The 11,867-nt window shown below is 42.5% G+C and overlaps 1 protein-coding gene across 1 annotated transcript; it reads left to right on the top strand.

Moving 5' to 3' along the window:
• Nucleotides 1-2,525: 2,525 nt before the first annotated feature.
• Nucleotides 2,526-6,481, top strand: NPFFR2 (neuropeptide FF receptor 2). The gene is made up of 3 exons (XM_009921312.2): nucleotides 2,526-3,238; nucleotides 3,810-3,909; nucleotides 4,475-6,481. Exons 1-3 carry the CDS (start codon nucleotides 2,824-2,826, stop codon nucleotides 5,313-5,315), a joined length of 1,356 nt encoding a protein of 451 aa, XP_009919614.2. The 5' UTR covers nucleotides 2,526-2,823; the 3' UTR covers nucleotides 5,316-6,481.
• The last annotated feature ends 5,386 nt before the right edge of the window (nucleotides 6,482-11,867 follow it).

Here is an 11,867-nt window from a genome sequence, read left to right as displayed (position 1 = left end):
CTTGGTTAATACCATTGGTTGGCAGCTTCAGAAGTGACTTAGAGCTACAGAGCAAACACTGGTGTGTTAGATTCCTCGTTACAGATTTGGGCCTCATCCCGCAGAGCATGCCAAGCCCTTCCCAGTGAAGGACGCTCCCGTGGTAAGCTCTGCTTCTCATCTAGATGGCCATCGCCCCGGGCAGGGAGAGCTTGGGCTCCTGCTCCTTACTCCCTGGAGAAACTGGCTGGGGGAAGACGAGGAAAGCGAGCCACAAAAAGTCTATTTCTTCTCACGAGCCAAGAGGGAGTGCGAGAGATGCTGAGCTTTAAATGGGGTTTTAGTGACGCAGCATCTCCTGGGATTTAGAAAGCACAGCTCCAGATCTGTGATTAAAGGAACAGTGTAAACTCCTATTGTCAAATACCTATGTTTGAATTCTGCCAACACTCTTCATCTTGGGCATGTTTGTATACAAATGCATCAGTGCCTGCTATCTTGTAAAACTGGCATTAAAACACTTTCCACAGCAGTTGACTCTGATCTCCGGCTAGTTAAAACATTTGGCATGTAATACATCTGAATAAAAATATTTTCAATCGTTTTGAAAATATGTTGGATAAAACCAGGAAAGGTAAATAAACAGTCTTTCTCCATAAGGACAGCCAAAGAGTATATACAACTATTACAGCTAGCTTGTATATACTGCTTTCTTAAAAGACACAAGCAGCCATTTTTTTCCGAAAGATTTCAGATTCTTGTTTACCTATCTTAATGTGCAGACATTTTAATGAATATGTAAAAATACAGACCCGTTACAAACATCGTACTGCTGTTGACTTCTAAAAAGGCAGAAGACACCAGAACACGATGTTTTTTTCACTACTTCACTTGTTTCAAACCTGAGGCGTATCAGAATAAATATTTTTTTACTGCGCTTGCTACCTGGAAGTAAAACACTTGCAGAGGCTTTCATGTTGTTGAATTTCATCGACAAGCAGAATATAGAAAGGCTGCAATGCTTTCCTGAGAATTAGGTGTGATTATATCAGGGAACAACAGGCAGAGACAGAAGGTAAATTAGAAACCCTATTAAGTAAAACCCAGCCAGAAGAAAGAAGGAACACCACCTGCCCTTTTAGTGTTGGTACCTAGCACTCACTTTCTTTTCCTGGGGAGAGGCCTGCCCTACGTGGAGTGACAACAGAATGTCACCTTTCATCGTTACTCCACAGACGCGGGGAAAACCATCACACCCCTCATCATCGGGTATCTGAGGAGGCAGCTGAAACCTTAGCTGCACAAAAAAGGGTCCGCTCCACGTTTCCTTTCGTAAGGAAAGAGGTGTAGCCAGCGCTTTCCTTCCTTCACACACAAGCTCACCAGGATTTGGATACTTGTGCCTTAATTTAGATTTCATTTATACCAAGGAATTTGTAAGGGTCCTAAAGGCACCTACACCCATACATTAATTTTATGCCTTCTGCCACCAATTAATTTTGCTGTTCTTTTAAGTTAGGAACACCTCATCCCCCTGCCTCTTCAGGCATGTCCATCTGGTAGATAAAAATAAATGTGGAAAAAAAATTTGAATGCTGCTTCCAAGTCAAGTTATCTGGTGTCAGCTGTAAATGTCAAGATGCCAGTGTTGGCCTGTTATGTAGACCAATACCATTTCTGTGTGAGTTGTATAATATACATGTTAGAAGTTTGTCATGGTTAAGATTTGATTTAGAATTTTGGTGCAGTGTCTCATATAACTATAGGTTCTACAGGGCAAGAAAACAGACTGTGGCCTACAAAGTTCATCTCAATCACTTAAATTTGGAATTAAGTATGTTTGGGGCATACAAATTCTGTACCTGCTTTAAATTGGTTCTTTCAGCTTCATCAAGCGGTTGAATAAAGTCTCGCATCCCATATGTTCAAGCCATCACACCAGCAAAAGCATTGCTTCTACAACACAGCAGGCATAGATACTTGTAGCTTGAAACTGAGATGACACAGTATCAAGAAAGTTTAGACTTGAAAAAAGTCTCTTTTAGAAAAAGCTTGTAGTTTTTGCCAACTGTAATCTAATAAAATATGAAATGGGAGAATTTATTTTACAGTGTGAATAAACCATGTGGGAAAAGTATTACTCACGTTTTATTGCAGGAAAACCGCAACATGGAGAGATTACAAATACCCCAAGATCACACGGGAATTCAGTAGCAGAGCTAGGAAATGAATCCAACTGTCCTGCACTTCAGCATGTTTTAAACACAGCGTAGTCCTTCGTGTTTGCAGACTCATCTCCTGATCTATGTAGCCTGTAAGCAGGGAAGTAAAATCAACTGTGGTTTAATACCAGCTGTACATGAAAATATTTAATTTTCAATGAAATGGGATTGCATTTGGATACATTCAGGCAAAAGGTTTTTGCCGCTTCAGAAAGCTTTAATTTAATCACTGTTTTTCATGGCTCAGCAATCTCACTGTTGCCTAAGTGCCAGATTACTCAAGCTGTTGAGTAAATGGATTTCTCAAGATTTCTGATTATTTTTTTTCTCAAAATAAACTGTTCAGGTTGTTGGTTTGTTTACTTGACACAACAAGGTTGGCAAGTTTACATCCTGTCTGGCCTTCTTCTCCTTTGGGAGAAGGAGGACTTAATTTATAGAGCCTGCAGAAGTTAAAAAACCTTCAGCAGTCTTACTGGTCACTTTTGTACGCCTGTGTTGTAAAATCAAACTAATAGTATTTGTTGCTTTTCCTTTCTGGGGAGGCTCAGGACATGGACTGTTAAAATAAGCCATGGAGGGATGAGTATACATAAGCTTTGCATGTATTTCAGCACACAGTATGCCCAAACTAGTCACATTTCTTCAGGTCAATTTCAAGCATAGTAAAATGACCTTTGTAAAAATATCTTTTAAGGCACATTGCAACACAAGTAAGAACATGGACTCAAACTCTTCATTCGATTGGCCTCACGCGCTGAATTATAATGGGACATACAAGTACCTCTACTTAGAAGGCAACGTCTCCTACGTGGACTTCTACCTTCACCAGCCTTCAGTGGCAGCTGTCTTCATCGTCTCTTACCTCCTGATCTTCCTGCTCTGTATGGTTGGCAACGGAGTGGTTTGCTTTATCGTCCTGAGGAGCAAACACATGCGTACGGTCACAAACCTTTTCATCTTAAACCTGGCTGTCAGCGATTTACTGGTGGGAATCTTCTGCATGCCCACCACCCTCCTGGACAACATCATTGCAGGTAGGCTGGTTCGCACCACGTGGCAGAAAGGGCTCGAGGGGGACTCGCCTGCATTTCTGAGCACTGGCCTCCCTAGGGGCCCCGAGAGCCGGGAGCGTATTTTGGAGTGGGCTCTGTAGGCATTTCAAGTCACTGGAAGTCAGAGGTGAGGAAGACAAGTCTCTAATCCACCTTCTGACTGGGGCTGTACTTGCTGACTTCTGCCTCCCTCGCCTTTAGGAAGGGATTCTCCTACTACCAGGTTGTACGTTTAGGAAGACTTGGCAGGTGCTACGAGCCAGACGCAGAGAACAATCAACTGTAGCGGTCGGTTCCCTTTCTCGTCTTGAGGTCTTGTTTTAAAGGGATGTTAAACCATAAACGTTTACTTTGCTGTTTTTTGGAACATCAGAAACTCGCCCAAGGCGTTTGGCAAAGCATTTGTTTACATAACCTCTGTCTCCCCAACCCCTGCTATGGCCTGATAGAGCAAAAGAAATGTATTAGTTCTGGGGTGGAAATTTCCTCTTATGCATATAAGCATAGCACTGCAGTGGGATGGCAGCCATTTCAATTCTCTGTGTCCTTCCAGGATGGCCGTTTGGGAGCCTGGTTTGCAAGATGAGCGGGATGGTCCAAGGAATCTCTGTTTCTGCCTCTGTCTTCACTCTAGTTGCTATTGCTGTAGACAGGTAAGATGATGCAGAGACTGTAAACTGTCGCTTCCATCTCCCTCTGGCCACCTGACCATGCTGAGGCCGACTGATTAATCCATACAACACTGCAATACATGAGATGTACTTTGCTCCTAAGGCTATTGAGCAAAACAAAATGTGGCCAGGTCTAAAGAGCAGCCATAGCAATTTAGTCCTCTGCAGGTATCTCTTAAAGATGGTACAGCTGTGCTACACCTGGCTGCCTAGAATTGGGTTGTTCCTTAGCTATTAAGCTAGACAGCAGAGGCACTAGTACCAGCTTTGGTTAAATGAAGTGGCGGAAGCAGCAGGCTGATACGGAGGCAGATCAAAATCAGGAAATTTTGACAGCAAATGTAACTTTTTAAGATTGTTTTTACCAACACAGCTCTTAAACAGAGCAACTAAATGCAACTCCACAGGTTTATGCAGGATGAGGAGATGATTCCATCTATACTTTCTAAAAAACATACAATTTAAAATGTGTGTGTGTGCTCGCCTCTTTGTTTAAGCTTTCCTTAAATGGCTTCTCCACATATGTCCCTGGGTGTCTTGGCCACAGGTTTCGATGCATCGTTTATCCATTTAAGCAGAAGCTGACCATTTCAACTGCAGTCGCCATTATAGCGGTCATCTGGATTCTGGCCATCGCAATCATGTGTCCTTCTGCAGTCATGCTGCAGGTACAAGAAGAGAAGCATTTCAGGGTCATCCTTGGCGATGGCAATGAAACCCGCCCTGTATACTGGTGCCGGGAAGACTGGCCTGACCCAGGAATGCGAAAGATCTATACAACGGTTCTGTTTGCCAACATCTATCTGGCTCCCCTGTCGCTCATTATTATCATGTATGCTAGGATAAGCATTGCTCTCTTCAACACAGCAATGCCCGTGGTGGGAAAACACAGCCAGAGGCAGCGGCACAGCGTGTCTAAGAAGAAACAAAAAGTCATCAAAATGCTCATTATTGTGGCTTTGCTTTTCACCCTGTCCTGGCTTCCCTTGTGGACTCTGATGATGCTCTCAGACTACACCAACCTTTCAGATATCCAGTTGCAGATCATCAACATTTATATCTATCCCTTTGCTCACTGGCTGGCCTTTTTCAACAGCAGCATCAACCCCATCATCTACGGTTTCTTTAATGAAAACTTTCGCCGAGGATTTCAGGCAGCCTTCAAACTTCAGCTCTGCTCCGGGGAGATCATTCACAGGGAGGTCTATTCTCAGCGAGGCCAAAGCAATGCCATTTTGCCAGCTGCCAACTGCCAGACAGCCCAGGATCAAGCTTGTCAAAATGCTAAGGAGGAGGGGAAGACAGTTAAGAAAGGAAATTGGGTGAATAACCAGCAGGATTTGATAATGGAGGATCTAGAAGAGCCCTGCAACGATGAAATTAAGTGAAACATGCTATGAACTACCTAAACAGTTTATGCCTAGTAGAGTTTATTTATTGTGTTGTGAAACTCATGCTCTGCAAGCCCTTTCTGACAAAAAAGTCAATATGTTTCTGTTTTGAAGGAGATAAGTAACTTGCATAATATCTGAACGCTTGATGTAAGCAGGAAAGCAAATTCAGCCCTTTGTGTTACCAGCTTAAACCAGCGGCACCTCCCCTGCAGTCCCTGATGACTCATTGCTCTTGAACTGGGCTGGAGCAGAGATGTGATTAAAATGGGATTACCTTCCATTTATTGTGACATAAGAGAAAAGGAGAACTATAGTTATTGACTCGGATACAATTACTCTGGATACTCACTGATGAAGAGGACAACATTCATTCATTTTCTTCTGTGAATCTCTCAGAGCAGCCGAAACAGGGTTGCTTGAACAATATTTACGGTAATGTTTCAGCATGTGAGGCTAGTTGTTGTTAATACCTACAATTTTCTTCGATATCAGAGAGTGGAAACATCGCTGCTGTTTGTAGCATCCAGCTAGACTGTGGAGCTGGAAAAAGGAGGATATCACAAGACTGGCCAGGGCCCTGAGCGTATGGCCCCTCCGGGGGGTTCGACTTTTGGGGCTCAGGGCAGCTCCGAGCCAGTGCATCTGAGGGTGTCCCTCTTCTTGCATTAAGAAATAATTTTATCTGTAGACCAAAATACCTGCTAATGAGATTTATAAAAAAGTCCTCCACCAAAAGAAAGACTAATCCAGTAAACCCACTTCTTGATTTAACATGAATTCCTCTTTGTTCGGCAATGGATCCTTGGTACTACTCTTTTAGCTTCTTCTGTGAAGCGTAAGCCTGTTCCTTGAACTTGTCAATCTGTTATTCTGTAACTCTCATTAACTGAAATATTGGTGATACAGTCTGAATATTTGAACTGAAGTCACTGGTTCCTGGGTCTTCTTTTGGTTGATACTCATGTTGCTTCTGCCTGGACATTTTGAACGCCAGCTGGTTCCTACCCAAATAACAACAAGTCATCACTGACATCTTCAGTCACATACCATTTATTCCCCTTTCTGGTTGCCCCTCTTGTTAATTCTGTGACAGTAATTATTGTTGCAGCTAGAGAAGTAAATTGGAGTGAAAATTTGAGAAATAAAGGATAAAAAATGGCTTTTGTGGTACATTTTTGGGGGGAACTCAATTCTATTTGGGGGGGTAGAAGTCACCTAAAAAGACTGCAATTTCAATACTAGCAGGAGATAAAACACCTTTAGGGCCCATTCAATCTGACAGAACTCAACAGGTACAGAAAGCAACCTTGGAAGCATCTCACCGAGGCTCCTGGAATCAGTGAGGAATGGGGGCCAGCACAAGGACGAGCCTACACAGATCTGCTACTGGATTAGACCCTCACCATGCCTTATCCTGGGAGGGTTTATAGAGGCCAAACACCAGGTAAGGTCATTCCCCCATGCAGTCCTTCTTCAGGTAAATTGGAGTACCTTTCAGATCGTGACAAATTTGCACAATTAAGGAAAACTGACAACTTTTCAAGCTGTGTCGTCCCCAGCTATGTTCCTTACCAGAAAATAAGGAAAACATTTGGGGACTAATGGGAAGAAAAGCTGCTGGAACAGCTCTGATTTCGCAGATGGTTTTTATAATGCATTTTATCTAAGGCTGGGATTTTCAAAGGATCTAATCAAATATGCATACCTGATCCTGTTGTGCTCTATTGAAAACCCCATCACAAAGGTTTTCGGAGCTCCAGGTATTCCACACTTCCTGCACCCCTTTCCATCCAGTCCTTTGTCCTTCACTTGTTGTTTGAGAAAATGAGACCTGTTTTGCCTGTCAAAGTTTGCCTTGCCTGGATTCCCAAAGCTTATTGCTATGTCCATACTCGGACCGATACTATCTAATATCTTCATCAGCGACACGGACACTGGGATTGAGCGCACCCTCAGCAAGTTTGCCAACGACACCAAGATGTGCGATGCGGTCGATGTGCCGGAGGGAAGGGATGCCATCCAGAGGGACCTTGACAGGCTTGAGAGGTTTGCCTGAGCAAACCTCATGAAGTTCAACAAAGCCAAGTGCGAGGTCCTACACGTGGGTCGGGAGAATCCCAAGCACAAATACAGGCTGGGCGATGGGTGGATGGAGAGCAGCCCTGAGGAGAAGGACTTGGGGGTGTTGGTGGATGTTAAATTGGACCTGAGCTGGCAATGTGTGCTTGCAGCCCAGAAAGCCAAGCATATCTTGGGCTGCATAAAGAAAAGCGTGGCTGCTATACCTTTTGCAGGGCATGCCGTGTATTGATTTTAGAGTAATATTTAATATGCTCATACCTGAGGCAGTGTTCTTGTTGTTGTAGGTGGGGTTTTTTCTTAAAAAGCTTTTGCCAAAGACGTGTTTTCCTGATTAAAACTAAGGACCAGATGAGCTCCAGAGATCCTGTCCAACCTGTATCATTTTGTGCTTCCGAATGATTCAGCGATGTTTCGAGAATATTTTTAAGTGTAAGTATATGCTCATGTTCATCCCTGTTCAGTAAAACACTCAGAAAAAAATGTACTCAAAATGAGTGCAAGGAAGACATAAAAATGCCCCGAAGCGTTTGGCTGAAGCTAGTGATTCTCAAGACAGCCTTAACATTTCACTGCAGAAAAAGGATGCTGAAGTAAAAGGCATCAAATGGTTTGCCTTCACTAGACACTGTCCTGTGCTAAACGCAGAAGTTATGCTTGTAAGACAATTTCAAAATTTAAAACTTCTGCTTTTTAAAAACTGAAGTCCAGAACATTCTCTGAATGCCACCCTGAAACAACAAACCCCGCTGTGGCAGATCTGTAACTACCTATAACAAAAAATGTAAAAAAAGTTTAAAAAAAAATAGTTTAAAAAGCAACGTTTCATCCTGGAAACACTGTCTGATGAAGTAATTAGCCTTTGCAGAAGGAACTGAAGGGGCACTGACAAAAGGAAAAGAAACTTCTATAGGCTGACAGGATGTCATAAAGTATTGCAATTTTTTAGGAGTACAGTACACTTTCTAGTTGGACACACAGTTATCAACATTTTCCCATTTGCCCTACATAAAAGGCACATTTGTAAGACAACATCAGTGAGCACAGCTTGTCCTCTGGATTCCTGACAATCCTTGCCACAATTAGATAATTATTTAATGTACTGCTTTTTCTTCTATTGTGATTCCAGTAGCACTAATGAAAAGTCAGCATGTTAGGTTATGGGCTTCACAACCGCACAGCCGTTTAGACGTCACTGCACTTTCAATAGGTAGCTGAGAGTTTAATCATAAAACCTCAAGGTTTACCAAACTGAGCTGTTTTCAAGAGACGCCCTTATTTCCCCTCATTTCACGAGCACAGAACAATTCCCACTAGCAGCAATTCCGGATTATTCTAACACCTGACCTGCCTTAACCCTCTCCAAGTGTCTGCTTTACATCTACTCAAGTCACAAGCTTCTCCAACAACTGCTTTGTTTCACAAAAGCAGGAGGAGGCCTAGGTGTCTACTTAGGTTTCTACTGTTCATGCCCAGGATGCTCACAAGCAGGCTTTTAAGACATACCTAAATGACTTTTTCAGCAGCACTGACTGATTCAAAAACCAGAGTATCTGGTGGTACTTCATTAGACACTTGTTTTTCATATAGGATCTGTACAGGGAACTTGATGCCACTTGCTTGTCCTCAGGACCACTAGCATTCATGAGTTACAACCCACGGCTCAGAGGACCACAGACCTCAAAGCACAACAGATACGGCTATCATTTATCAAGAAAACCCCAAATAATAAACATATGCCTTCCACTCTCAAACTCAAATAGAATTAAACGTCCTTTGTTTGCCACAGGCAAGGTACTAATTTTCCAGAGTCTCATGTTTTATAACCTGCCTGGTCACATTATTCCTAAATGCTTACAATTCCCACACATTAAGCATCCTCGTTAGCCTAAATGCCATTGATTCATCTTCTTGTACTGCTCTGCTTTTAGACAAACATCTTAAATTACTGTTAAATAACTTGGAAATCCAAGTCAACAAATCCCTAACTGAAACCTGTAAGCATATTTCTTTATCTACATTTGGGCCTGATAGCATTTTTAAAATAGGCTCTGAATGCAAATAGACTGTGTTGTTCAAACGAATAGCAGTTTTAAATTATTATAAATACATTTGTATTTTTTGTGGTTTACTGGACATTCCTATGCTGCCTACGGATGAAATACAGCAGAGCAAGCCAGCTATACAACACTGTTGTCGCCAAATTTGATACTGCCATACAGGCTCTTCTTAGAAGCTGTTGTTAAGTTTCTTTCCACTCCTCCCTCCCTCTGCAGGCATCCCCATTTAGGTAGAATAATAAATTGCTGGTATGTCTGCTCTAACTCCCTGTAGTGGCAGTGCTCCCACAGAACAATCATTTGGACTGTATTCAGGATCAAGAAAACTTCAACAAACGCGTGGAACTGGATGAACACCTCTCTGGAAAAATACAAGAATAAAGAACTGTAGGGGAGTTGGTAGTTAATGGATGAGACAATAGCCTCAAAAGAAAACTTTCCCTATGATGAAGAATAATATGAAACCATTACTGGTTGCGTCAAGAGCTCTTTACTGACGTGGAAAGGAAATTGCCTGGAACAGGAAAAAGATCATGTTAAAATAGAGATTGGTTTGGAAGCTGAGGCACATTACTAAATAGGGAGGTAAAGTACGTAGATGACAGGGATATGGTTAAAATCCTCAATATATCATGTTGCCTCAGCTTCTCTTTTAAAGAAAAAGTTTAAGCGTGTCCTCAGGCAGGACACAGGGGACATGAAGAGATAAAGATCGTTACGCAGCCATTACAAACTGCAACTGAAATACTTGGGTATTGATTGTCTGGCAGCCTCTTCAGAATTTACTAACTTACGGATGTTGTAAAGACCAAACTCCCAAACGGAGAGGTATAAATATATCGGCTTATCCAGAAGGTTTCTGAAGCGGGTCCAACAGCAGCCGAACTGCTAAGGCCTTCACGCTTCCCCTTGCGATACAGGGAACGCCGTCAGTGAGAGTACGGTGAGATTGCCTCCATCGTTCTTCTTCCTCTGCGGATTGAGTGACTCGTGTACTTTTAAAAATCAGTGTCTAAAGTACAATTTTTTTATCACACGCTGATTATTAAGAATTTGACCTGATCCGCAGAGGGTCCAGGTGACTGAAAAGTCTAGGTAAATGAAATTTTATGTAATAGGAAAGCTATACTAACTGCTTGAAATGCTGTGTAATGAAAAGCTACACTGCTTGCTAAAATCTTTATATAATGATAAAACTCTAATTATAGCTACAGTCCTGCAGTCAGTTGTTCTCATTCTACCAAGCATCCTCAAAAGAACCTGCCTGTCCCCATAGCATCAGGTGACAAAACCCCAGAAAACCACCCTCCCAAAAAGCTAGCGGGGATTTGCGAGGTACGAATCACCTCAAACTCATCGCGCCACAATCACATTTAAACGCGGGACCAGGCCCTCACTGTCTGGGTGTGCTATGTCATACCCGGCTTTACCAACCTTGCTTGATGTCAGACCTTCCTCACTGCTCCCGGCTGCTCCGGCAATTCCCGGGCTGTGGGTGACCCTGGGCAGGACCAGCTCTGCTCTTCTCATTTGGACGCCACAGGGCCATGCCCTTGTTTGGGAGGTCCCTGTCCCACTGTCACCCTTGGGTCCTGGCTTGCCTCCCTTGTGGGGCAGCTTGCCTGCTCCTGCTCCTCCCGGCATCATAAAAGAAAACGGTCACGTATAAACTGTATTGAGAAGAGTACACGTTTTACAGTGCTTTCTGTTTACTTGAGTGACCTAAGGAAGGGTGCTATGAAGGAAATCACTTTAAGTCGGTGACACTGGACACTGACTCAAAAAACTGTTCAAAACTTACTTATCACTTTTTCATTTTCAATGGAAGATACTTCAATTTGTGACCACACCAAGGTCTGTCCAAGATCAAATACACTAAAATATTTTTACCAGTTACATCAATCATGCAAAATATCCTCTTCAGTACAAAAGTGATTTAGTCCTGAAAACACTTGACAGCTTATAAGACCAAGTAATGAAACTTATTTTACACAACGCTAGCTTTAGGAGAGGGTACAACATCCCTGCTCAAAGACACAAATTGTCCAAAATCAGCAAGGATTAAGTGTTGCATGGAAGACAGCCAAGTGAAATGTAAAAATACAACATGGGATTACTTTAGATAACAATATTGCAAAATAGATCTGGGGGTTTTGGAGAACAGTGAAACTGTAGTAACAGTGGTGGTGTTGCAAAAAGAAAGGCTAATATTAACTGCTGGGAATATTATCAGGACCGTCATTCTACTCTTTTCAGCACTAGTATGATTTGTGTTGGGCACTGCAATTTCAGGAAGCTGAGAACAGACTCAAAAGAAGTCTAAAACACAGCAAGAGGGAGGAGAAGAGGCTTAGAGAGTATCACTGCAAAAAAAGTCCTTAATCATGGAAAATCTTTAACTTCATCA

Source organism: Haliaeetus albicilla, chromosome 1, assembly GCF_947461875.1.
Source record: "Haliaeetus albicilla chromosome 1, bHalAlb1.1, whole genome shotgun sequence".
Lineage (NCBI taxonomy): Eukaryota > Metazoa > Chordata > Aves > Accipitriformes > Accipitridae > Haliaeetus > Haliaeetus albicilla.
This window is presented reverse-complemented; position numbering and strand designations above follow the sequence as displayed.

Excerpts from the sequence above, each read along its gene's own strand:
- NPFFR2 (XM_009921312.2), top strand. The coding sequence starts at position 2,824 with ATGCCCAAACTAGTCACATTTCTTCAGGTCAATTTCAAGCATAGTAAA. Across the intron at positions 3,239-3,809 it reads CCTGGACAACATCATTGCAG|GATGGCCGTTTGGGAGCCTG; the intron begins GTAGGCTGGTTC and ends GTGTCCTTCCAG. Across the intron at positions 3,910-4,474 it reads GTTGCTATTGCTGTAGACAG|GTTTCGATGCATCGTTTATC; the intron begins GTAAGATGATGC and ends TCTTGGCCACAG.